This window comes from Centruroides vittatus, unplaced genomic scaffold (assembly GCF_030686945.1).
Source record: "Centruroides vittatus isolate TY-2023 unplaced genomic scaffold, ASM3068694v2 contig_439, whole genome shotgun sequence".
NCBI lineage: Eukaryota > Metazoa > Arthropoda > Arachnida > Scorpiones > Buthidae > Centruroides > Centruroides vittatus.
In genome coordinates this window covers 1,516,616-1,544,100 of record NW_027122239.1, presented here as the reverse complement: position 1 = coordinate 1,544,100, position 27,485 = coordinate 1,516,616, and the positions used below count along the sequence as shown (strand labels likewise).

Below are 27,485 nucleotides of genomic sequence, written 5' to 3'. Positions count from 1 at the left end.
GTGTACCATTATCTCTCTGAACTGTTCAAATGGTTATACTTATGACAAAAGTATAACAATTTAAGTACAAACAATTTCTTGCCAGTTAACAGCAATAATGCCATCTTATATATATAAATGAAGGTGTTTGTTTGTTTACTATACACTCCTAGGCTGTTCAATCAATTACTACAAAACTCAGCAGTTACATTCACATATTTCTTACATACATACTTCACATGCATAACTTAGATAATGAACAGTACATCCCACCCAAAGTATAGGTTGGATTTCTATAAATCAATTAATTTCTATCTACATTCAATTTGCTGGCTTTACATGTAGCACCATCTATTAGCAAAAAATTTAAGAGAATAATAAACTAAATATAATTCTTATAAAAACAGACATAATTTTAAAAAATATATATTATATTCACTTAATTACTTGACAATGATATAGTGCAAAATAGACATGCTATATCATTACTGAGACAGTTAGCATATAGCACTTGCCTGTATGGAATCAAAAATGTTACCCTGTGAAAAGTCCATAATTATTTAATTTTTCACATCTAACAACTTGAGTATTTTCATTTCTGAATTGTAATAAGTGTCCTCCTGTAGCTGAGTGGATAAATTCACCAAACACTGTACTTGGTTAGTCATGGGTTCGAGCATCAGACTGGCCACGTGGAGTTTTCCAGGTTTTCTTCGCGTTAGTAATACCTAAATAGGGTCCAGCTTCTCATAAAAGTCTTCCTGGGATGCATTCCCTCAACAGATTGCTCAAGTCACATTGACGTAATCAAATCAACCAAACTAATTCTAATAAGCAATTGTTTATTGTGACATTATCACAATGTCAAGCTGCAATTTTTCATCACAACGTTCTCAATTCTTTTCAATTCTTCTGTTCTTGCCCCTGTATGGTACATCATAATTTTCTTGTCAGCAATAGAGTAATGCCAGTTATCTATCTAGCTCTATTCAGGGAAAACTTTTGAATTGAAGTAACATGACTTCCGGTCCAAACTGGAAGTTCATATATAGTTAATAGGTGCCTCCAGCTCCTAAGCTTTCCATTTCTGGTCTTCACTTTCATTTATCTAACTCCATTCTAGAGATTAACCATTTATATTATGTTTTTATCATTTGCATGTATTCTTCCTGATATAAACATCCATTAATCTGATTTTTTGATTAATGCCAAACAATTACCAGATTAAATTAGGATATAATGGATTATTGAGTTAATGAATTTCTGTATATATAGACAATGCTGGGGTACCAGCTAAGAACCAGCTGACTTTCCTTTGAGGGTGTTACAAACTGTGGATACTAAAGTCATCCTATCCCAATCAGCACCATGCATAACCAGTATGGTCATATCTAAATTAATAGTTCTGGAAGAAAAGATCAGACAATAGTCAGAGTAGCATAACTGCTAACACATCTGCATGGCAAGCAGGAGTTGCAGGTTTGAGTCCTGTTCTAAACCAATTCTTTTCTTCCAGAATATTCTAATTTAATTATAATTAGGCTATCTTGACCACTGTCCAGTTTAATTAGTATTTATATATATATTTTTTTTTTTTAATTAGAAAGTAATTTATCATGTCTATGGTAAGAATAATGATTTAATATAACTTGCATTACTTTGGAAATTATAATTGTGTATTGAAAAAAGTACAACAAAAATGTAACACCTTATCTCTGCTTAATTCTTGTCATGTAAGTCATTTAGTGTTTGGTGGAAAATTGCTTTGTAGGCTAATAATCACTTATTTTGTTACTTATTGTTGTTTATGCATATGAATATTATTAATGGATTAGTACTATCATATAAAACTCTCATATAAATTAGTACTATCATTACCATGCTTATTTTGTTTAACAACTAAGCTTTTTAACAAATACTTTGAAAAGTACTAATAAGTAAATGATTAATCAAAATTTTTATGTTTTGATTAATTATTCCATATGTTTATGTCATAACTTATATGTTTTAATGAGATAATTCTTGAGTAGATACTAATTTAAAACGTACATAATAATGTAACCCTTTTGTTTAAATTTTTTTTTATCACATTTTAAATCTATAAAACTTAATAATTTCTCAAAAATATATCATAAGCCAAAAATTAGCTTATGATATATCTTATAGCTAATGTCAAAATTGAAACACCATTAATCAGCATGAATGTGACATTAGAAATGAAATGAATCCTTCATTTCTAATGTCACAAAAGATTACAATAACAAAACAGCAAATATTTAATAAAAATAAAAGCACTTTCCCTCAGTTAAACAAGTTTTATCATTTAAATGGAATAAAGATATAAAGATACAAAAGAGCAGAATGTAAATTCAAATTATGTTCATATTCATATATAATATTTTTATATTAATGTAAGCAAAAATAGAATTTATCAGATTTAAATAATATTAATGATGTAAAATCTCAATAAGTAAGAAACAATTTTAGTTTGTTACTTGTTTGTTTGTTACTTACTATAGTTATTTCATTATAAAAATCTTATTGTAAAATACATTGCCAATATTACAAATGTTCAAATAACTCTGCTTTAAAAGTTTTTTAAACAACCTATACATTAAAATGATAAAATGTATTACAATAATTTCCTGTATATTGCTACCTCGAGTTTCAAAATCAAAAACTAGGGTATATATATTTTATTTTTTTAAATATATTCTAAAATAATAATAAATAGATTTGGTCAATATTCAGATGTTTCTGAAAATATTTACATGGTATTTTTAAATGATTTTCTTAATATTAAACATTTTCAAACAATTTAAATTCTAACATTTTTATTACTTAGAAACATAAATAAATCTGCATCTGCAAAGAACATTGAGGAAAAATAAATATAATTAAGGGACTAAACAATAACTGAGTGGAAATCAAAATGTCTAAATTTGATGTAACCTAAATAATATGACACTTACACTCACTTGAGTTTATAAACATGCAATTAAGTCGTGTCATAGAGCTTGACTATCAAGTTTAGCCCAGGTTCAGTGGGAACGCAAAACAGGTCAATGTTCGTTAAATGGAATAAAGAGTGACGTGGATAACTGATTCACATATTCTATAAAACTACGCAAAATGTTTCCTATCCAAGAAAAAGAGCAAAGATCTTAAAAAATATATGTATTATACAACTATATATAAAGAAACAAATAGTTTAACCGATAAATACCAAAGCTAATTATTCAATATGAAATTTTAAAACATTTTGCATTATATATTAATTAAATTATCAACAACCGTGAAGCAGATAATAGTGAGGGCTTATCAGACCAATGATGGGCACAAACGCTCAGGGATCAAGTGAAAACAATTTAATAAACACAAAAATTACTACATAAGTATGGAAACAAAAACTCAAAATGCAGTTGGTATGAACTAAGGGTAATGCTATATTAAAAATTATACAAGGTAATGGTCAACTTAAAAATATGTCTAAAGCTATACAATATAAAGATGAAAACACCACTGTAACAGTATGAGTAGTAAGCATCATCAGTCAGTATTATCTAAAGGTAATGGTATATTTAAATTATTATATAAATATACCTTGTATAATTTTAAATATACCATTACCTTTAGATAATACTGACTACTCATACTGTTACAGTGGTGTTTTCATCTTTATATTGTATAGCTTTAGACATATTTTTAAGTTGACCATTACCTTGTATAATTTTTAATATAGCATTACCCTTAGTTCATACGAACTGATGAGGGACTATTTCCTATCGGGAAAATAGTTCGAAATGCATTTTGGGTTTTCGTTTCCATACTTATGTAGTAATTTTTGTGTTTATTAAATTGTTTTCACTTGATCCCTGAGCATTTGTGCCCATCATTGGTCTGATAAGCCCTCACTATTATCTGCCTCATGGTTGTTGATAATTTAATTAATTATATATTATACCAAGGGCTAGAAGCAACCTTTGTAATAATTTCAATACTTTGCATTCATATAAGATATGATTTGTACAGAAGAAAAGAAATGTAAGAAATTTATTGATATAATAAACCAGCTGTTCCCAACCTTTTTGAATCTTCAGCACACTTAAACAATCTCACAAAGGTTGCAGCACACTGTTATTAAATATTACTGGATTGTCGACAGATCAATCACAGAACTCTCCCTATTTTTTTTGATAATTTAGTGGTACAAACTCCCAAGATATAGTTGATAATACACAGTAGTACATTTTGTTATATTTTTCACAAATTTATAAATTTTTCACGTTAATTTTTTTACTCGTTTCACGTCGCACTTAGAATGGCTTTACGGCACTGGTGTGCTGTAAAGCCATTCTAAATGTAGACGTTAATTGAAATTTGACAAAACTGAAATTTAGGGGGTATTTTTCCCTCTCGTAAATTTATGAAAATAACATGTTGATTTAATTTTTCCTTCAAATTTTAGCAATTAATTTAACAAAAACAATACAATTATCTGTACTTACTCAATTGAATTCTGCGAAAAGTATTCGTCTGTAGGATGTTCTTTGATCCATTTACCGTTTTCGATTACTGTGGACGTCAAAATATTAAAAACTAAATCATCGTCTACCTTGTAAGTGATCGGGGTTAGGCCTAGTGTAGAACACGTTTTGTCGTCTGCACTAATCTCGACGATCGAATCTTCTTCTAAACTTAATTTCCAATGAACAGAACTTCTAGAATTGCAATTAATAAAATGTAAAGATATAACGTAAAGTGCCATATACGAGATATATGGCACTTCGCAAGACATTTTCATCAACTTTATTCAATAACAATTCAAATAACGACAACTAATAGCAGACAAGACTATTTATGGAAATAGCCACTAGGGACGCTTTCCAATGATTAAAAAAATATTTTATTTTATTTTTTTATTTATTTATGAATTTAAATTGTTTATTATACTATTATTAAAATAAATTATATATTTGTATATTTTTAATTATTAATCTATTTCGAAATTATTATGAGGGATGTGAAGTATTTTTTTTCTTTCCATCCGGTGAGCAACAAGAGGGCTTTTTTCCCTCTTTCCGCACTAAGGGAGGGTGGGCACTAAGAGAGCCTCCATTAGAAAGCCCATTATCGGTTCGGCCAAACTTACAATGAGACAACCGGGTGATGAGGAACGGGCCCGACCTACCCGGATGGACCAATCCTTGAAAAATTCCCGGGGGTCCGGATTCGATCCCAAGCCCCAAAATGGTAAACTGCAACCTTGACCGCTCGGCCATCCGCCCGTCTAAGCTTACACTTTAACAGGCCAGACGTCCCGTTTTGCTTGTTTTTAATATTTGCATGTAGATTTACTCTTTGAATAGAGCGATTTTATTAACACACCAATTTAGTAGAATCAATTTATATATAAATCAATAAATAAATTTTAAAAATTCACGAAAGTTCAATCAGCCAAAGCCTCGCATACCACTTTACCTTTTGTCGGCGTACCAGCATTGGAACGCCGCATTAGACAATCAGTTGAAGATGTTGAAAATTAATATTCCATACAAGATACGTAATTATAAACACACAAAAAAGATATTAGTTTCAGTGTAAAAATTGGATATGCACGTAGCAAAAGCGTATGCCTTCTACTCCGAGGAGTCCGGAATCGAGTCAGGGTCGGATTCTTAATATCGAGGGATAAAATGGATTATTTTAATTTAATTAATTGATCCTTGTTAGTTAACATATACAGAGTTTCAAAGATATTATACTTATAATATTTTTAAAAATCAGTATATGTTAACTAACAAGCAGAGACTATTATTAACTAACAAATGTTTGTCGCCATCTTCGATCCTACTTGTATATTTTCTGCTATGACAGAAGCTATCTGTATCACGTGACAAGGGCTGATCCGATTTTACAGATCGATCCATACAAAACTGTATATATGCACCCTAGGTACTCTAAGCCAGATTATGGGCATTGGCGCATGCGCTTTACAGAGCACAAACCTCAACCGGTTTAGCTGGTGGAAATTACACACATGTAACGCTTCCAACGATTCTATCCCTTAGCCACTGGTAGGGACTGGTAGGGAGCTATCTGACTAAGTGAATTGTTTAAGATTTAAAAAGTAAAGAGTATTCAATGTTATTTTTATGTACGTTTTTTTGCAAAGTTATATTTAATTACAGTATAATTAAAAGAAAATTATAATTATATTGACAGATTTTCAGACATAAAATCTTTAGAATTTTTATCACTTTTAGATGTTTTTCATAATATTAAAATTATTAACAATTTTTCCAAGCGTGTTTTAATTCTTTAAATGAAGTAAATTTTATGGGAAATTTTTTGATTTATCTAAATTACGTAGCGAATCGCAATATTTATATTCGTGTCCGGACTATATCGACAAGTAACTCTTAGACATAAAACACATTATAATTAATGTCGATCCGAACAAAGACGTACTAAAAAAATTATATAATTTATTATCATCAATATTTACGGTACCATCTACCAGTGGGTCTGTTGAGCGCAGTTTTTCGACCACGGAGAGAATTCATACATTGGCCAGGAACACTGGGTCGGAGGAAAAATTGTCGTCGCTAGCGTTGCTTTCGATAAAAAAAAAGAGCTTTTAAATACGTTGATGGAGTCGCGACCAGCGACTTTTATGATAAAGTAATTAACGACTTTGCGGAAAAAATCGCCGAATAGAATTAGTTTATAAAAAATTTAAAAAAAAACAAGTTTTTCGATCATTGTTTGTATCATATCAACTTGTATTATGCATGTATTATTTGTATTTTACAACTAAAATACATAAATTGTTTATTTTTGTCATTTCCAGTATTTGTTTAAAACTTTTATGGAAATGTCATGTACCGGACAGGTCTGACCTGTTACGAAAGAGGGGAGAAAACGGTTAATTTAGAGTAGAATTTATTAGTTTAAAAAGACATAGGTAAAAGACGTTTGTAGTCGGACACCCATTGTTTATATCAGAGTTTCTCAAACTTTTTGGACCGCGACCCCCTTCTGCACTTAAAAATTTCAAAGGACCCCGAAGAATAAGTATGTGTCAAAAAACATCCCGGAGGGAGGGGGTTAGACTCGTATTTAAATATTTATATTAATTTTATTATTTATATGTGCAATTTATTTAAGTAAAAATTATTTTATATATTTTTTATTTCTATTATTTCTAAACCTGAATCCATAGTAAATTTATAAAATATTTGAAAAAATTGATCTGGCATCAATTTTTCAGCGACCCCCCCAAATATTTTTCACGACCCCCACTTTGAGAATCACTGGTTTATATCAAACTGTCAGGCAGAAACTATAAACCGCGGAAGGAAGTCGTCCTATGATCGGTGGAAGATCGAATTCATCTTCTATTTTGACTTTTCTCCGGCTCCAGGTAAGAGTCTCGTTACGCTTAGTAACCAGGGACCACCACTCGGGAAGCGTGATTGAGGGAGAGTGACCAATCAAATGGACGAAAGAAAGAACGGAGATTGATATAATCTTCGACAATTCCACCACGCACGTACGAATGGACCCTAGATCATTACTGACGCGCAATTAACTGATTGCCCCTGGAAATCGGCTTCTTACAGAAACACAGCTTTCCTATCATCAAACGTCACGGCATGCCACTGCCGTGTTATATACACAAGAAGCCGACAAAGTAAGTTGGAAGATTGGTTCAAGTTGTTTACAAACCAATAAAAATGAAAAGTTAAACCAATTAATAGAACGGTTCCTAATCTTCTTTGTGTATTGTCCCTATTTAAAAAAGTATTTTTTCTGTCCACTCATTCAATGTTAAGTACTGTACAGTACTATATATAATATAACTTCTTATATAATTAAAAAAAAAAAAAAAAAAAAAAAAAAAAAAAACATTTATTTAAGAGCAAGAAGAAAAATGTGTAAAATTGTAAATATTTGCAAAGTCTTCGCTATCCTCGCAAACTTTCATTGACCCCTGAAGGGTCAATACCGACCCATCAAGAAAGCCCGAGTTAATATAATAGAATGTATTTAACAAAATATTTCAGTTTTAAAATTAATAAATCACAGGAGGGACAATCGTAAATTACTTATCAGCAGTTTATAATAAATTTAAATTTGATTTTGTACTCGACTATTTCAACCAAACACTAAAACACTTAGGGTTTTCAACGTCAATCGGCATAAGAAAGCTGCGCAGCAGCGCCGAATGGATAAAATGAAACAAGCAGCTCTTCGCCTGCCGTTCGTCATTACCAGACGAACGACAACCCAGAACTCACCACGTGGAGGTGGCTGCTTCAGAGTTCCACCAAGAGTTGGAAAGAATGCAACTCCACAAGTGACCAACATCACTTGTCGAGCCGAGTTCTTCCTAACTCGCACGATGAAAATATTCATAACTACCTCTGGATTCAGCTATTCGAAACTCACCATATTATTACTATCTGAACTAAGAAATGCAATATTACAAAAACTAGTAATAAAAAAAGACGGAAATCTATAAATACACAAGGTCGTAATAAAATGCACGTTAGGGTCACAAAATTTAGTTTAATCTCATACCGAACCTCATTAACCGAAAACAATTTAAAAAAATACTCGCCCTGCGCGCGATTTAATAAACCGGGACACAGAAAGCCCTCTCCATTTCCGGTCGGCCTCTTCACTCGAACGGGCCTTAAAGAAACGAAACACAGAAAGCCTCACCGTCTTTTGCCTTCGACCCGTTCTTGTATCTTCGTTCTTCGCCCTAGGAAGGCCTCTTCGCCCTACGCGGGCCTGTTCGCCCTACGCGGGCCTGTTCGCCTTACGCGGGCTTTATTAGAACGGTGTCGACGGCGGCCTTCGACCCGTTCTTGTATCTTCTTTCTTCGCCCTAGGAAGGCCTCTTCGCCCTACGCGGGCCTGTTCGCCCTACGCGGGCCTGTTCGCCCTACGCGGGCCTGTTCGCCTTACGGGACTTTATTAGAACGGTGTCGACGGCGGCCTTCGACCCGTTCTTGTATCTTCTTTCTTCGCCCTAGGAAGGCCTCTTCGCCCTACGCGGGCCTGTTCGCCCTACGCGGGCCTGTTCGCCCTACGCGGGCCTGTTCGCCTTACGGGACTTTATTAGAACGGTGTCGACGGCCGCCTTCGATCCCCGTTCTTGTATCTTCTTTCTTCGCCCTAGGAAGGCCTCTTCGCCCTACGCGGGCCTGTTCGCCCTACGCGGGCCTGTTCGCCCTACGCGGGCCTGTTCGCCTTACGGGACTTTATTAGAACGGTGTCGACGGCCGCCTTCGACCCCCCGTTCTTGTATCTTCTTTCTTCTCCCTAGGAAGGCCTCTTCGCCCTACGCGGGCCTGTTCGCCCTACGCGGGCCTTTTCGCCCTACGCGGGCCTGTTCGCCTTCCGCGGGCTTTTCTAGAACGGGTGCTGTCTTCGTCTTCATCCGAGCGAGCCTTAATGATGCAGAACACAAAGAGTTAGTTTGAGTAAAGAGTAAAGAGTAACTCGAATAAAAAGGCCGACGGGAAATTTCATCTCTTTACTCGAGCGGGCCTAAGAGAAAGGCGACACAGAGAGCCCTTTCTGCCTCCCGTACATTACTTAATCACAATTTGTTCTCAAATCTCAATGAAACGCGGAACTTCGAACAAATTTACCCTTAACAATAGCCACCTACAATAGAAAAAGTCAACAATGCATTTTAACAATTCGTTACGTATTGTTAGAATGTATTGTTTAGAACGCGTGACGTATATCCCGTCATATTTTTACGTCACGCGTTACGTAAAAGCATTAATCGGTTTGAAATATTTCAGAAAGGATTATTTTATTATAATAATGTTCATTAGAAACAGGATTACTTTATGATTTTTAAGTTAAAATAATGCTTTCTGTTTTCTAATAAATAAAATTATAGAAATGTCGAATCATTCATTTATTCTAAAGTAATGTTATCTGTATTTTTGAAAATCCAAAGAGGAATTTGTAATGATTGTGGCCTTTTGCACGCCAAGTAATGCTATTAGAATGTCTTACAGTCAGAGCCGGCCCCACCGTAAAACGAACAGAGCAGTCGCTCCAGGCGCTAAATCCTAGGTGGCGCCTTAGTAGTAAAGAAAATTATAGAAAAAAATTTGGATGGCGTACAGGTTTTGGCGCGACGTTCGAATTGTCAGAAGATTCGAGTGCTAGACTTGTGCTTTTTGGTTTCTCTCATATTTTGGTTTTTGGGAGTGTAAAGTTTTTTGGTGGCCTTTCGACTGTTCGGTTTTTGCTCATTCCCAGGCAGAGATTACTTCCTGGTGGCTGGTGCCCCGAGTGGCTACTTCAGCATCGGAAAAGGATTTCCGGAATTAAAGTATTTCCCAGCTTTCTCCCAGGTAGGAACGTGATTCACGGGCCTATCCGGTGTGGACTGCTCCATGGCTTCGGAGGTGTCCTCGCCCCCGCGCATTCGCCTCCGGTCCCCGGAGTCGGGCCCGGGGGGCCCCGATCTCTCGGGACTGCGGTATTTGGCTCCTTTTGCGGAGGCGGATAAACTCCGCTCTATTCGGCCGTCCCTCCCATCGGACTTCTTGTTCACGATCTTCCTGGAGGGCCAGGGCCCCCTTCGTCGTTTACGTCCGGCCGAGCTACACGCCGCACTCCGGACTCGATTCCCACGCCCGGAGCTCATCGAGGACGTTCGTTATTCCAGAAGTGGGCTTCTTCTGTTGAAAACAAGGGACTTCTCCACCGCCCAAACGGCTCTCGCCCTGACGTCTCTTGGGGATTTGTCGGTGTGGGGCAGGTTGGCCCCGGAATGCTCCCAAACGGCGTATCTCTTGAGAGGAGTGGATGTCTCGCTAACCGCGTCCGAGATTTACGAAATGCTCACGGAGGCCATGTTGCCTGTTGTCGAGGTGCGCCGCTTCACGCAGAAAGTCATCGACTGGGCAGAGGTGACCCCTAGTACAACGGTTTACTTCTCCATTGCCAGTGCGGACCCGATCGAGTCGGTGAAACTGTACTATCAATGGTTTCGCTGCGAGCGTTTCTATCCTAAGCCCAGATTCTGTGGGCGCTGCCTTACTTTCGGCCACGCTCCGGCTTCTTGCCGTGGGCGCCGTCGTTGCCTAAACTGCGGGGAGGACCACGACCCCACGGGGTGCTCGCGCCCGGCGGAGAAGTGCGTTCGCTGCGGGGGCCCTCACCGAGCGGACTCGCCCAACTGCCCGGCATACCTCTCGGAAGCGCGGCTACTCAAATTGAGTGTTATCCACCGCTGTTCGCATGCGGAGGCTAAGCGTCTCCGGCCTGCGGAGCAATCATCCTATGCCCAGGTGGCGGCAAAGCCTAAACCTCTCCAGGTTCCGGAGGCCAAGAGTGGTCCCAGCGGTAGGGTAGAGTCTACCCATCAGGCCGACTCAGCACGGGGCCCGGACCACCAATCCTTGACCCGGCGAATCGCCCGGCTGGAAGCGGCTATTGACTCGCTACGGGCAGAACTCCGACAAATTAGATCTGAATTTCGGTCTACCCCTCCCACTAGGGAATCGGAACTCCTTCTCCCCGAAAACGTCTCGTCGCAACCCCAACAATCACCTACCTCCCAGGCTCAAAAACGCCCGCCGCAGCGGGAGGAACGCCCTACGCTCTCTGGCCCGCCTAGAAAGAAAAAAGGAAATAAACAGAGGAAGGCGGCCCCAAAGGCTACTTCCGACTCAGACGGGCCAGCATCGGACATGGACCTTTCCTTCCCGCCTGGCCCAACCCGGACAGTATCGTTGGAAGACTTTGGCTCTGCCAACCCGGCGGAAAAGGTAAAACTTCGTCACCGTCAGTCAGCGCAATCGGCACATAATGCCTAGTCCGGCCCAATTCAATTCGGCCCTTCGCATCGTTCACTGGAACGCCCAAGGCCTACGCGCTAAAAAGGACCTTCTTTTGGCGGAACCATGGCTCCGCGGGGTAGACGTCCTTTTAATCCAGGAGACGTGGCTTGTCCCGTCAGCCTCCTTCTCCCTCCCTGGGTTCACCATTTTCCGGTGTGACCGTCCCAATTCCCGCGGCGGCGGTCTTTTAGCGGCGGTGGCTACGGCCATTCCCGCGCGCCTCCTTCCGGCCGCCCCGGGAATCGCGGGCCTGGAGACCCAGGAGCTCAGGATCTTTCTCCCGAGGGGCCCTTTTTCCCTCGTGAATGTCTACGCCCCTCAAGGTGTTCAGCCGGACATGGATCTTGACGCTTTGCTTCGGGACGGTTTTCGCCCTCGGATCATCTGCGGCGATTGGAACGCGCATCATCCTTACTGGGATGATGGCTGCACCCACCCCGACACGGCGGGACACGCACTCTTCGATTGGTTTTCCACAGCAGACCTCTGTTGCCTGAACTCGGGGGTTCCAACTCGATTCAGTGCCTCTAGCGCTTCAGCCCTCGACTTATCATTTTGCTCTCCGGACTTGCTCGGCTCGACTACTTGGGACGTCCTCTCAGACACTCTATCAAGCGATCATGCCCCAGTCTCCCTTTCCATTACCGCTCTAGCACCCCGGCAGGGGCCTCGGGTACGTTTTCGCTGTAGTACTGACTGGTCCGGCTTCCCCACCCGGTTCGAGAACTCCATCTCTTCACTGGCCCACCGCCCCCCTTCGTACTCCCAGTTCGCCGGCCTGCTTCGGGAGGCGGTAGAGGACTGTTCGGTGTGGCGCGCCCCTCCTCCCCCTGGGTCCCCACCTTGGTGGACTCCGGCTTGTAGCCTCCTTCGGGCTAAGAAACGAAGGACCTTTCGTAAAGCCCGCCAATCTGCCTCCTTGGTCCTTTGGACTCGCTACAAACGACTCAGCGCCCTTCTCCGCCGGCAATCCCGTCAAGCGCGTCGGGAGTGGTGGGGCCGACTCTGCTCCTCCCCTCCTTCTTCGTCCACGATCTATAGGATTTTTCGCCGCCTCCGCACGCCCGCGGACGCGCCAACATCTCACCTCATTCTGCGTACGACGGAAGATATCACTTTGCCAGCCCAGCAAGCCGAGGCGCTGGCCGCCTACTTTGGTCGGAACCGCCCTTCGGGCGCGTTCGCCCCAATCACAGCGAACCACAACGATCAGCTAACCCTAGAGGACGGCCCGTTCCGTCCAGCGGAGTTGCTTCAGGCCCTTCGGGGCCTTCGCCCAACCACTCCGGGCCCGGACCGCATCCAGGCCCAGGCCATTCGTGCACTCCCTCTGTCGGGCCTTGCAGCCCTCCTGGCAGCCTTGAACAGAGCATGGTTGGCGGGGACATGCCCCCAGGAGTGGAAGTTAGCCCATATAATTCCTATTCGCAAACCGGGTCGCCCGGCGACTAATTGCGCCTCCTACCAGCCAATTTCTCTCACTTCCCACATGGCCAAATTATTCGAACGAATGGTTCTGCTTTGTTTCCACATTTCTGCGGCTAATTCCACCTTCTTCCATCCACACCACTTTGGGTTCCTGCCCTATCGGGGCGCCGAGGAAGCTTTGCTCCTCCTTCACCATCAGGTCGCAGTGGCTCGGGCCCAACGGAAGTGGGTCTTTATGTTGGCTCTCGACTTGGAGGGGGCCTACGATTCGGTCAACCAGCAGGGCCTCCTGGCCAAGATCCGGTCTTATGGCATTGGGGGCAGGTTTCTTTCTTGGCTTAGATCGTTTCTGCTAGACCGCCAATTCCAGGTTCGCTGGCGTGGAATCCTCTCCCATCCCCACCCGTTCCGGCAAGGTATCCCTCAGGGGAGTGTACTGGCCCCCCTCCTGTTTACCTTATATATGGCCGATCTCTGGAGGGCTATTCCACCGGATGTTTCGGTGATAGTATATGCCGATGACATCTTTCTTCTCTCAGCTAGCTCGAGCCCTACCAAGGCCCACGCCCGCGCCCAACAAGCTCTAGACCACTTGGAACATTGGGCGTCGGGGTGGAGCATGTCCTTTTCTGCTACCAAGAGCGCGTCAATCGACTTTTCGACCAAAACCAATCGCTCACCTTTATCTTTTACCCTCAGTTCGAGATCCATCCCCCAACAAAGGGTAGTCCGGGTCTTGGGCCTCCAACTCTCTCAAACTTTCACGTGGGACAACCATGCCCAATTCCTCCGGACCAAACTAACGCGGTCCTGCTCCTATTTAAAATACTTTGCTTCCCGCCGGAATGGAGCTCGGACCTCTGACCTCTTGCGCCTTGTCTACTCAGTGCTTCGCCCAATGGCGGAATTTGGCGCTCCGCTCCTGGAGGGAGCTCCGCCCTCCAGCATTAGTTGTATGGAGCGCCCATTACACGAGGCCCTTCGTACCGCGCTGGGGGTCCCTAAATCGACCCCCCTGATCTCCCTCTACACGGAAACCGGGTATATCCCGCTTCAGCTTCGCCTTCGTCATAGAGCAATAGCGCATGCGGCAACCCACTTATCTCGGGGTCCATCTAGCCCTCTGTTTCACCTTTTCCAGGCGGCTCCCAGTCTGGCCTCTCACCATTGGCGCCGTTTTCAGTCTCCTTATGTTGCCCGGGTTTTCACCCACTTCGATAATGAGAGTCTCCCGGTCGCCAGCCTTTACCGCCAGTATTTCCACCCCCCGTGTGCAGATCAGGTCCGGCCCAAGATCCACCTCAATGAGTGGTCCGCAGCGGGTGCGGACCACGCCGAGGGCTTGATAAGCCTTTACTCTGAGCTCCACGCTAAACTATGGTACGACAGGTACTGCATCGGTACCGATGCTTCGAAAACCACTCTCAGGACTCAGATCGGCATCGTCATTCCGAACGATGGTATCCGGGAGACTTGGCGCCTCCACGACGCCTGCAGCGTTTTTACGGCAGAAGCTATCGGGATTCAGCGAGCGCTGACGATCGCCTCCCAATATAATCGTTCAACTGTAATTTTTTCAGACAGCCGCTCTGTTCTGCAGGCAATCGCAAACGTCTCTTTCTCTTCGACGGCCATTATCTCAGACATTGCATCTATGGTCAGCAGTTTCCCTGCCCCCCTGGACCTCGTTTGGATCCCAGGACATTCGGGCATTCAGATTAACGAAGCGGCCGATAGGGCAGCCAGTCACGCCGATCTTACTGGCTCCTGGCGCCGCTCCCTGACCCCGAGAGACCTACGACGGCTCAACAGGGACAAGATCGTGCTCGCCCTCACCGACAATTGGTCGGCAGCTCTCCGGCACAAGGGGAGGGAGCACCTCCGGCCGTTCTCCCCTTGGCCCTACCATCTGGCCTCCTCGCGCCGTGCGGAATCGCTTTTGGCGAGGCTACGTACAAATACGGCACCTCTTCAATTTTTCCTTTTTTCTCGTCGCCTCAGCCGCTCACCGGACTGCCAGCACTGTGGGCAGGAGGAATCCCCCCGATCACTTTTGGCTGGTTTGTCCGGCGTACAATGAGGCCCGTCGGGAGTTGGGCCAAGCCCTCTCTTTGGATCTACACCAGACTCGTCACCTCAGTCAACTTTACTGGCCTCACGCGGGCTTAGACCCGCGCCACCACATCTCAGCCCTTGAGCGGTACATATATAAAACCGGCCGCTTCACCTAGCCACCAGGCGGCGCATCGGAAGAAAAACCGACAACGGTCACACCTTCCAACATAAACCCACGTACAAGAACAAGAACAAGAAAAAAATTTTGTTTTTACTTTTCGATATTTAGATTGCGAGCGTGTGGCCAGTATGTGAATGGCCTTATCTGTTGAGATGCGCGCGGGAAAAGCGCATGGGCGGAGTTCCACCCCCGCCTCAGTTACATCACCAGTGTTGCCGCCACGAGCGCTGCCGTTTTAGTTGGCTAGTCCATTTCGAAGCGCCAGCACTGCCGAGCGTGTTCCCGCGCTTTCTACGTGAATTTCACTTGTCAGCTGACGTGTGAATAAGTATTTTTTTATTCGTTAAGATATACGTGTCCATCCCATAAAACTTATAGACAGCGACAAAAATCAAATGTTTGGAGGGCCGACGTGGCTCTATTGCCCGTTGGCGGGTCAGAAATGGGTTACACAAACGTGACATCTTCCCAAATTCGTTTGCGACGTGTTCATTTTATAAACCTAGAGTACCTAGATATGAGAGTAGCGACACACGGTTCATCGCCGCTGTGTTCTGTCGACTGTCATCACGTGTTCTATGTGTTTATATTAAAAAATGACGATTTTTTTAGTTCAATAAAGCACTTTTAGGAGTAAAATGCTTTATTAAACTAAAAAAATCGTCATTTCTTAATGTAAACCCTCAGACCACGTGATGACAGTCGACAGAACATGGCGGCGATGACTCGCGTGTCGCTACTCTGAGATCTAGGGGTGCATACTCTTTTGGAATCAAACTGATCCAAGATCACTTCGATCGTTCAAATTGTGTATAGAAGGGAACTATTGCGATCCGATCAATCTCTATTTGCGTATACAAACGCCATCTAGGATCAACTGGATTGCGATCAAACTAATCCCAGCGGAGGGTAGGATCGTTTGGATCGGATAAGAGATTAAAGATGGCGGCTTCCATGGTTGAAGTTAAGCTTACAATAAATAACGAAGAAACACGTTTAATTGTTGACAAGGAAACTTATTTAAAACTTATAAATGACAAGTAAAAACATTATTATTAAAATGTCCGATAAACTGAGATGAAAAAATAAGTATTTAGAAACAATTTTGCCAGATAGTACAGCAAGAATGTATGGCGTGCACTTTCACCTTTTCTGCAAGTTTTATTTTTAATTTTGTAAAATTTTTATTTAAATTTTATTTTGTGGAAAACAATTTTATTCACAGAGTAATACGATTCCAAAAATTCGTATGAATGAGCACAAACAATTTTGTCAAATAAACGATAATTCATAACAGCGTATGTCGTGGCCGGATGGCCGAGCGCTCAAGGTTAGCAGCCTGCCGCCCTGGGGGACCCGGGATCGAATCCGGACGGGTCGAATAATCCCCAGGAATTTTTCGGGGGGTGGTCCGTCCGGATATGTCGGTCCCCGTCCCTCACTACCCGGCCGCCCCATTGTGGGCCTGGCCGAACCCATAATGGGCTTGCTGTAAGAGGCCCTCTTAGTGCCCACTGGGCGGAAAGAGTTACAAAAAAAAAAAAAAAAAAAAAAAAACAGCGTATGTCGTTTAGTACCAACTACTGTTTTAAGAACTTTTTTCAATGGTCTGGTTTGAATATATCAGACGCCGTCTCATTGTTGACATGACCGAACTCAATAGACATTTTAAAAATCCTTTTATTGCTCGGATGGTAGAAAGAACTAATTAGCCCCTTTTTGCCTTAAATTAAGATAATGGGGCTGCTTGAAAAATAAAAGGTAAAGTCGACCTCGAGTGCATAACGACTTGCTATTACGCCACCATTTGAAAATTTCCTATATATAATAAGACCGATTTGTCAATAATAAATGTATAAATTTTTGTTTAGAAATTTATAGATCGAACGCGTTTAATTAAGAAATGTTCGAAAATAAACGGTTACAACTGATATGAACAAGGCGGCCGGATGGCCGAGCGGTCAAGGTAACAGCCTACCGCTCTGGGGGACCCGGGATCGAATCCGAACGGGTCGAATAATCCCCAGGAATTTTTCGGGGGGTGGTCCGTTCGGATATGTCGGGCCCCGTCCCTCTCCACCCGGTCGCCCCATTGTGGGCCTGGCCGAACCCATAATGGGCTTGCTGTAAGAGGCCCTCTTAGTGCCCACAGGGCGGAAAGAGTTAAAAAAAAAAAAAAAAAACTGATATGAACAAACTGGCGATGTTCGTGGGGCGAGCGAGCGAGAGGAGCGAAGGCCTCTAGAAATTAAATAAAAAATTTTCTAAATTAGTTAGGATATTTCATAATAATATATAATTACATAAAATATAACAAATTTATAATATTTTAAACAAAATTTAATTATAATTAATATTGTAACAATTTTATAGAGGGCGTTTGATCTTGTTTTCAATGTACGAATGGCAACTTATCCACGTTTGTAATCGTTTGCAAGTTTAATTGAAACTCTGTAATAAAATATATTTTCTAAATGACAACTTCAACAAGTAACGTAAGTTTAAAGGTGAAGTATTTTTGTGTAAAATACAGTTAAAAATTAATTCATTTTTCACGTAATATTGTAGAAATCGAAAACCAAAAAATTACCTCCACAAATAATTCAGAATGAGACGGGTGATCAAGATACAACGACGGTAAGTTACCTTTAATATGTCGATTAAGAATAACTTTAGGCAAGATGTGGATTCTGAATGAAGAATTTCCCACTCACCCAGAATTGCAGACCTCCCTGTGTGAGCAAAAAAGTCAAAGGAACCATACTTGTATATGTGACGCTTTGCAAGATATTTGCTTCCAAAGGTCAGTTTTTACTGTGTACCAGTATACTGCCTATTCTCTGTGCTCCGTGTCGGTCCAGGTATGCTATTGTTTGTCTTGACCGATCTCCATGCGTCGTTGCCTGCTTTGGTGCAAGCAATAGCAAACACCACCTTGGCATCGTGTGGAGCAAGGGCAAGATTCTAGGACGAATGACGCGGTGGGGACGGGGGGCAAATTGTCGACCTCCCCTGGGGGAGCAAAAAAGTCAAAGGAACCATACCTGTATATGTGCGCGTTCGCGAGATATAGCCCTCGAAAGTTGCGCCTACGTTATGCGGGTTCGCGAGCAAAAAAGCCGGGTCACGTGACCCAATATTTTTTACGATTTTACGGGAGTCCCGTCGCTTGCCGTTAAAATTGCCTTTAGTTAGACGTTTTCCCATTTTTTTACTTTGTTCAAGAACTACCGTGAATCGATCACTAGTTTAGCACATGGCGGCGTGTGGTGGCGCCCGTACGAGAGGTCAGTCGGGCCGCCATGTTCGCTGCCATATAGTCATTTTGGGGCCTATATCTCGCGAAGGCGCGCTCGTACACCCATGGTTTATTAGACTTTTTTGTTCCTATCAGTCCATGCGTCGTTGCCTGCTTTGGTGCAAGCAATAGCAAACACCACCTTGGCATCTGTGTGGAGGCAAGTCCCACACTCTGTCAAAATTACATAACATAAAGTACTCTATAACAGACAAATGGGCTACTTAAAGCCAGCATATTTGCTTTGGCTAAATAGTTAAACATGATTAGTGGAGTTATTTTACAAATATAAGTTTCATAACTCATATTTACAAAATACCCAAATGTAGATCAGTAATAATCAATCTTTACCTCATAAAAGAGTTCAATCATTCAATATTAAATAAGCTGAATAAGTTATGAAACTTATTCTAGTTTCACTAGACTTAGATACTTAGATTATATACAGTTACAGTAGTTTGATGTTTGCCATAATTTGAAATATTTGAAGTAAAATTGCAAAATTATAAGAGATTTTGATTTTAATCAAATCTTATCAGATGCATATTAGAATAAAATAAAACTGATGCTTTAGGAAAGTGGTTAATGGGACGCCAGTTGCAACTTTAATCCAATGCGCAATACCGTCGTCTGTGTCCTGCCACTAAGACTATTGCGTTTAACTATTTAGCTCACTTGACTACCAACTTTGAATAGCTCACTTAATTGTTTGTGGAGTACTTGATGTTATATAGTTTTAGGGGGTGTGGGGCTCAACCCCATCTGGGCACTGAGGTGCTTGCTATCGCTTGCACTGTAGTGCACAACTACATGCAAAGCATGCAGAGTAGGCAGTATACTGATACATGTTAAATACTAACCATTGGAGGTGAATATCTCGTGAAGGGTCAACAATTCTGGGGTGGTGTGAAATCTCTCATTCAGAGCTTGAATCTTACTTGTTTCTGTACATATCGGCTAGTGTCCCATTAACAGAAAAATACTGGAAAGTTTTAGATATGAATCAATCTTTTCCAATAATAATTATACCATTAATTGTATTTACTATATTTACTTGGATTTACTCACCCACTTGTTTGTTTTTTGATAAATAGACAACTTGAGACAATTTTATGTCAATAAACTATTTTTGTTATAGTAAATACTGAACAAATTTCAAATAAAATCAAGTAAAGTAAGTTATATATCATTGTCTTCTATTCTGTGTTAGACTCTTCTGAGTCAACTTGGATTTCACGTTCACATCTTCCTACATGTACTCATCTTCAATGCTGTTTAAAGCATCAAAAATGTAACATTTCTTGAAAGTCTGCTGCACGTTTTCTGGGATCTTCATCCAAGTACTTAGTCTGTTACAGTAACATCCTAGAGATTGAACTAAGTTGACCTCTTAAATATTTGCTATTATGAACATTGGTCTAATGAAATCATTTAAATGATGCAATGGAATTAGTGACTTTAATCTGTACATTTCTAATATTCAACAGTGAGGAAACAACATTTCTAAATGGACTGTTGAGTTCTCTGTTGAGACTAGTGACATCAGCGCTGTTTTACTGTTGAGCTCAATGGTCTCAATGACCTGAATGACCATTGGGTATTTAACAAACTAACATGGTGGCTTCCATGAAACAAGTAAATTTTGCTTATAGAAACTATTGATTTGCTTTTGCTTGGATGCTGTAAAAGCAGACAGATTAATGAACAATCTATAGGGGAAACTTGCTTAATTTGTACTTGCTCCTAATTCGTACTTCGCTTATATCTCGACTCCGGTAATAGCTATTAGTGCCTTTAGTGACAAAAAAAAGTAAGTAACAGTCGGCCATATTACCATCTGACAGACAACATGCTGTTATGCTGCTTCCGACAAAAATATTGAAAAGGTAAGTTTTTTCAACTTTTTCTGTAATATTTTTGCACATTTCGTAAGAATGGTCTTTAAATTGGATCATGTTTAAGTTTTTTAACTATCTGTGATGTATTAATGCGTATTTTTGTGATTTCACCTGATGTGATGATATATGAGTATTTGTTGTCAAATTTTTTGGAGGCAAATGTAAAACTTGTTCGACTCTTGCGCCTATTTCGTACTCCAGGCAGGTTCTTAAAACGTACTGGTACAATTTAGAAAAACCATTTTAGATGAATGTCACAATAAGCTATTACCGATTCGTAAACTGTTATTTTTTTACTAAGTTGCTGATTTCAAAAATAACCGCAAAAGTTCAAAACAAATTAAAACTAAATTGTCTTTAATTTTAGAACAACATGTCAAAAAGAAAATATAATTCTTGGAGTAAAGAAAATATGGAAGAAGCGATTAAAAAATATAATGACGGTTTATAAGCTTTCTAAAATTTTGGCTCAAAAAGGGAAACACCAGGTTTGAGCTGTCACTAGTAGCGAACATGGTATCAACACCACATGCATCTTCTGTACAAACGCTGCTGGAGAATTCGTGCCACCCATGCTCATATGTAAACATAAAAGAATGGCAGATGACTTAAAGCGTGGAGGGCCACCGAATACGTTGTACAGTTGTTCAGAAATCGGATGGATTCTGAGTACATATTTGTCGAATGGCTTAAACATTTTATAAAGTGTCTGAGACTGCAAACATCACAAGACAGTCAAGTTCTTCTCATCTTAGACGGTCATTCGACGCACACGAAGAACATTGATGCCATTTATCTTGTAAGGGACTATGGAATAATCATGCTCTCTCTGCCAGCACATACCACACATAAGTTGCGTTCTTGTTCTTATAGAAAGTCCTTATAAAAAAGAGCTCGAGAATAAAATAGAAGAATTCAAGAACAAAAACTTATCAAAGAATCTTGGTGCAAAGAAAAGTAAAACTAATAAACTATCACAAAAGGAGAATAAAAAAAGAAATAAGAAAAAAATGAAAATAACAGTTGGTACTGTAAATTATGCCAAGAAGACGTAAAAGAAAGTATGATCAAATGCACACGATGTGAGATATGGCATATATGAACTTTGCGCAGGAACCAATAAAAAGCAACGGATTACAACTGCGATGACTGCCAAGAATTGGCAAAGACCATCAGCCGAATCTACACATGTATTAATACATTATTGATTAAGATTTTGATTCTTAAGATGCAAACCAATGATAGGATCTCAAAGTACGATTTAAGATGAATGGTCCTAAATCGTACTTTTTTAGTGTTTTTTTAAATTGTTTATTTCTCAGAAGTTTATAAGATTTATGCTAAATTTGATTATGGTAGTAATAAAATATTTCTCAAATAAAAGTTACTTACAATAAAAAATAATTTGTGTTTATTAATTTCGATAATATGATGGTTTTTCCTTAAGGGGTACGAATTAGGCAAGTTTCCCCTATATGATAAAACGTGATTGAACGATTATGTTGGATAATTTGGTCAATATTAAAATATTAAGCTTTTTCTCAGAAACAAACTTCCACAAATTTATCCAAAATTGATTACAATCAGTTTTGGCCCTCTTTAAGTCTTCCTAATGATATAAATATTCAAGAAATTCAAATTATTAAAGAAAGACCTAGTATAGAAGAAAATGATACAGATGAAAGTTCATTTGAATAAAAAGATTTATTTGAAGTGAGTTACTTTAATTATTTAGCAAAACAGTCACAATCGTTGCCTTCTTCTTATTTAAGCCGACCATCATGAAAAGTGCCCTTTCAACAAAAATGTTTTTTTTTTTTTTACAAAACATGACAGCAGATCATTCAATGGAGAACTCATCAATGATATAAATGTTGAATTTAGAAACGTACGGATTGATAGAGAAATAAGATGCATGGCACTAGAGGTTGCTAATTATGACACATTACATCAAATCTAAGATGCATACTATTTTCAGATGAGATAAAACCTGATTATGTATTACTCAAATGTTGAGGCACTTATTATGTTGGTAGAAGTTTACCTAGTTAGTCCCAATGTCAGCACTTCTGGTTGCCATCTTGTTTGTGGATGTCACATTCACAAACAAGATGGTGACCAGTGCAGCTACTTACTACACTGGCATTTAAAGAAATAATCTTTCACTCACCATTGACGTATTTCTAATTCCTTTTTTCTGATTTATTCGGTAAAAAACATGGTTTGGATGATTCTATTGTAACTGTCCTTTTCCATTGTAGAAACTTTATACTCATTCTTAATATACATCTACATTCTTCCTCTTACGATTTTTGGATTTATTTGGCATTTACTTTTAGGACTGAAGATATAATATCTGGCTCCTTCCAAACTAAAACACGTCTCACTCCTGGATAAAACTTACTCGTACACTGAACAAACAGGTCGAACCTTTCTCCTAATTTTTTCATTTTGCTCACAACAATCTCATCGATTTTGACAACCTTTCCAGGTCAATCCAATTTTTGTTCCAGTAAAATTAGACAATGAAACAATCATAATGTGTCATATGAAGTTCGCCCAGTCAACAGCTGTTCAACTATTCACGCCCACATCCAAACAGCTGACACTCAACATACATTCTATGCAAATTAGATGCCAAATACCGTATTTTACGGACTATAAGAGACACCTTAATTTTTGAGCAATTTTTTAAAAAAATACCTATAAGATGCTACGGACTATGAGACGCACCTGAATTTTGGAGACAATTTTTTGAAGAAAAAAGTGCGTCTTATAGTCCGTAAAATATGGTAAACAAAAAAGTAGTTCCCCAAGAAATTTTCCCAATTTACGTTAAAAGTTACTTCAAATGATGGACTGTTCATCTTGCATTTGTGACATCTAAAAGAAACAGAATTACAATCCTTTCGATAATTCAATTTACAACAACCATCACATTTCAAACAAACTGCATCTGCAGGTTGTATACTAAACTTTACAGCAAACATACCAACTGATGTATTTTTCGTCACAATTAAATTCAGAATATTCTGATACTATTAAATGAAAAAAAACCTTGAAGCACACTTTTGCCAAAAAAAAGTTAGTTATCCAAGATTGCCATTACGACAATTAATGATAAAATATGAATTGTAAACATAAAAACAAAATGATTCACACAGCAATGCAACTTTTTGAACCTAAAAATTTAAATTACTCTTAACACAGTTATAAAATGTTAAGAAATTATTCTAGTACTGGAATGACATTAGAAAACTTGTAAACCAAAGACAGTGACACCTAGATTAACTTTCAAAACACACATGTCAAGATTCCAGAAGTGCCACCATTGGGACTACCTATGTAAACTTCTACCATTATGTCTTACAAAATAACAATAATTGTTTAAATATAAGGTAACTTTTGACTGATTTAATTAAAACATTTAAAGTATAAGAAATGCTTTCTTTCAATATGAATATCCTTAAGTTTTGATTTGATATTTATTCATGTGTATCTGTTAATTTGTTTAATGCTTCTAGCCTTTCTATCTTCTGTTTGACATTTGTGTTACCATCTTATTTAATGTAATTTTAATAAGGTCCTATCATACATGGCATATGATTAATAAATGATTAACAAAATAAAAATGTAACAATTACAAAAGAGTATAAAAACATAAAAATTACTGTATCTTTAATAAGTTACATTAAATAGAATGGCAACGCTAATGATAAAATGTGTATTCATTGTAAAATGCTAATAGGAGTTGAAAATTATAGCCATCAAATTGAATATAAAACATATTAATTTATTATATAATATGTTTTTTTGAAATTAAACAAAACTATTAAATGTCTAATATAAGTCAATAATTTCCATTTTTTTCCCTCCCTCCCTACTACTACTAATTGACATATGAGTTTTATGATATTTTTACTTATCGCATAATTTTGTTATAATTTAGGTTAAATCAAGATTATAATTTACTGAAATATGGAAAATAATTTATAATATTTTAAAACTGTTTAATTTCTTATTTAGGACTTTGAAACTGAACTGCTTTGGTGTATTGAACAATTACAGATTTCTTTATCATCAGATAAATTGAATTCAAGGCAAAGTAATTAGTAAATCTTATTTAAACTTATGAAATTTTATTAAAAATTTATTTAAAATAAATATCGTAACCTCAATCCAGCTGAAGATTCAAAGAAAATGCTGAAAATTCTTAGGAATTCAAAGGCCCCACTTGTAAAGAAAAGGCAGGTTATGAGGCAAGCATTTGGAGATTATCGAAGTAAAATGAAAAATGAAGAGAAGCAATTCAAGTTAGGTAAATATTAAATTTTATATGAGTTCATAAACTTTTACATAAAAGGCAAAAATGATAAACTTCTACAAGATTTTTTTATCTAAGAAAAATGCCTTTAAAAAACTGAATCACAGGCTTTTTTAAGATGGCTTGAGGGGAGTTAAGGTCATCATCAGTCTACTGTTCTAGGGATCTGGATTGAATCCAGGTGAGCAACCTTAGAAATTTTTCATGGGTGGTCACTAGCCTGACCCCCCATCCTCACCATCTGGTTGCCCCAATGATGAGCATGGAAAAAAGCCTTAATGCCTACAGGGTAGAGTCAAAAATGAAGAAAAAAATATCTTTTTATTACAGAATAAAATAAATATTTAATTGTAAAATAAAAATATTTTAAGTATACAAAATTTTTTTAAAAATGTTGACATACTGTTCTTATACATTATAACTTCTCTAAATATTGAAAAGATGTACTCAATATATGAAAGAAGTAAACTGGTTATCATATTGAAATATTTTAAAGAAAACTCATGAAGTTAGACAAGTGACCACCCAAATTCTCATGATTGACTCTCAGCATCAAACAAAAATACAAAACTTGATTGCATCATGAACTGGCTTCCGTTTTACTGCCCTGCTAGATACATGATACAAACTTTTATGAGATTTGCTTTTAATTGTATCAAATGTCTAAGTCTCTCCACAGATAACTTTGTTTACAACTTTTTTTTAAGTAAAAATTAATTACAAAAACATGGCCGGCGTTATTACATTTAATAAATATAAAAATATAAATACGACATTACAAAGTTGAGACTTTGTCTTTTGTCTTTCCACGCTGTTCACACCATCAGCAGTCCTTAAGGATTCACAGTCCCTCGGAGACGACCTTTCCTTTGAGGCTACTGCCTCCGTAAAAGAATGCAAATAAGTAAAAGTGTCCTCTGGTGTTATTGCCACAGTAAAAATATCACATTTTAAGTAAAAATTAATAACAAAAACGGCGTGGAAAGACAAAAGACAAAGTCTCAACTTTGTAATGTCGTATTTAAATTTTTATATTTATTAAACTTTTTTTCATATGGACCCCTGTGGATCACTGTTTATTAAAGTGTTTGTAATTATTACTTTCGTAGGCATAGATGATTAAGACAATGATTTATTTGAAAATACCAGAACCTTTAGTGACTTTTCTTTATGTAAATTTCCATTATAAAAATTCCCTTTTGTGGTGTAAGACATTTTCCAGACATTGCAACAGTTAATTTAAAACATAACAATAATAATAATAAGTTTGTGTAGCTGTGCCTTCACTTTAGCACTTGGCATCACTATCAGCTGAGCGTGATATTCACAATGTAATCATTATTATTATTATTGACTAATACTACAATTGGGAGTTGGCAACAAATGACAAATGATTAGTTATTCTGGGGCCGATGACATTACCCAGAACCCCTAGCACTATTATTCAGAAACTTCCTTTTTGTTTGATCATCCAGTATATTAAAATAAAGTCTCTGGTAAGTATAAGTCTATGTTATGAATACAAAACATAAGATGTATTTACGTAAAGTTAATTTTTAATGTATAACTTGAATATCATTTACATAATAAACAGATAAGAGTACAAATTAGAAATAATGCTTATAAAACAGTGGTTCTCAAACTTTGTACACACACATCTGTTTGTTAAAAAATAATTATTCCACCCCTACATGTTTTCTTGGTTTTATTAGAATAAGATACATTCTAAGATTCTTTTATAGGTTTTTCATGATACACAATTATATTTCAAACAAAATAGAAGTAAAATAACAAATACAAACTTACTGCTAATCTGATAATGTAATGTATACATTGTAATTATAAATTTGTTGTTAGTTTACAATGTAATACTGTTAATTTTGTTTCATTAACATTATTTTTAATACTATATTGTTTATTTGTGAGTACAATTCCCATAAGTTTTAATACAATAATGATTTTTTCAGATAAGAGCAAAATGAAAATTTCTATGTGTAAAGATGAATTGGGATCAAAATTTTTAAGAAAGCATATTAAAAAATCTGAAGAAGAGACTTCATCATATTTCAAATTTAATTTTCCTTCGCCTAATAATGAATCTAACTTTTTAAATTTTGAATAAAAATTTATTTAAATTACTGTATATTGTGGTATTTTGTTAATAAAATTCAAATATTAAGTATTGTACAGTATAATACTTATTTCTTACAGTTATAATTTACAAGAAACTTTTTAAAACAAAAATATAGTTTTTTTATTGTTGATACTTACATTTAATGTAACTAGAAGATATAAAAATAATTTAGAGTTGTCTTAACTTTTGAGCTACTTTACTGCTATATTCAGTTTTTTTTTCTATAAATAATACATACAAAGAAATTATAACCTTGCAAAGGTTATAATTTAAAAAAGTGCTTCTCACCACAAGTAAAGGATA

At 38.4% G+C, this 27,485-nt stretch overlaps 3 protein-coding genes across 3 annotated transcripts in view; 1 reads left to right on the top strand and 2 right to left on the bottom strand.

The window, feature by feature from the left end:
- Positions 1-4,850, bottom strand: part of LOC136977013 (uncharacterized) — a 38,594-nt gene extending 33,744 nt beyond the window's left edge. Inside the window, exon 1 of the mRNA XM_067272430.1 lies at positions 4,488-4,850. Coding sequence (XP_067128531.1) covers positions 4,488-4,783 — 296 coding nt within the window. The 5' untranslated portion in view covers positions 4,784-4,850. The remainder of the gene's footprint in view (positions 1-4,487) is intronic.
- Positions 1-27,485, bottom strand: part of LOC136977011 (serine/threonine-protein phosphatase 4 regulatory subunit 1-like) — a 425,271-nt gene that overhangs the window by 32,533 nt on the left and 365,253 nt on the right. The window lies entirely within an intron of this gene.
- Positions 17,915-27,191, top strand: LOC136977097 (UPF0488 protein CG14286). The gene is made up of 5 exons (XM_067272539.1): positions 17,915-18,023; positions 18,097-18,165; positions 24,751-24,829; positions 24,908-25,042; positions 27,016-27,191. The coding sequence occupies exons 1-5, from the start codon at positions 18,003-18,005 to the stop codon at positions 27,168-27,170; spliced, it is 459 nt and encodes a 152-aa protein (XP_067128640.1). The 5' UTR covers positions 17,915-18,002; the 3' UTR covers positions 27,171-27,191.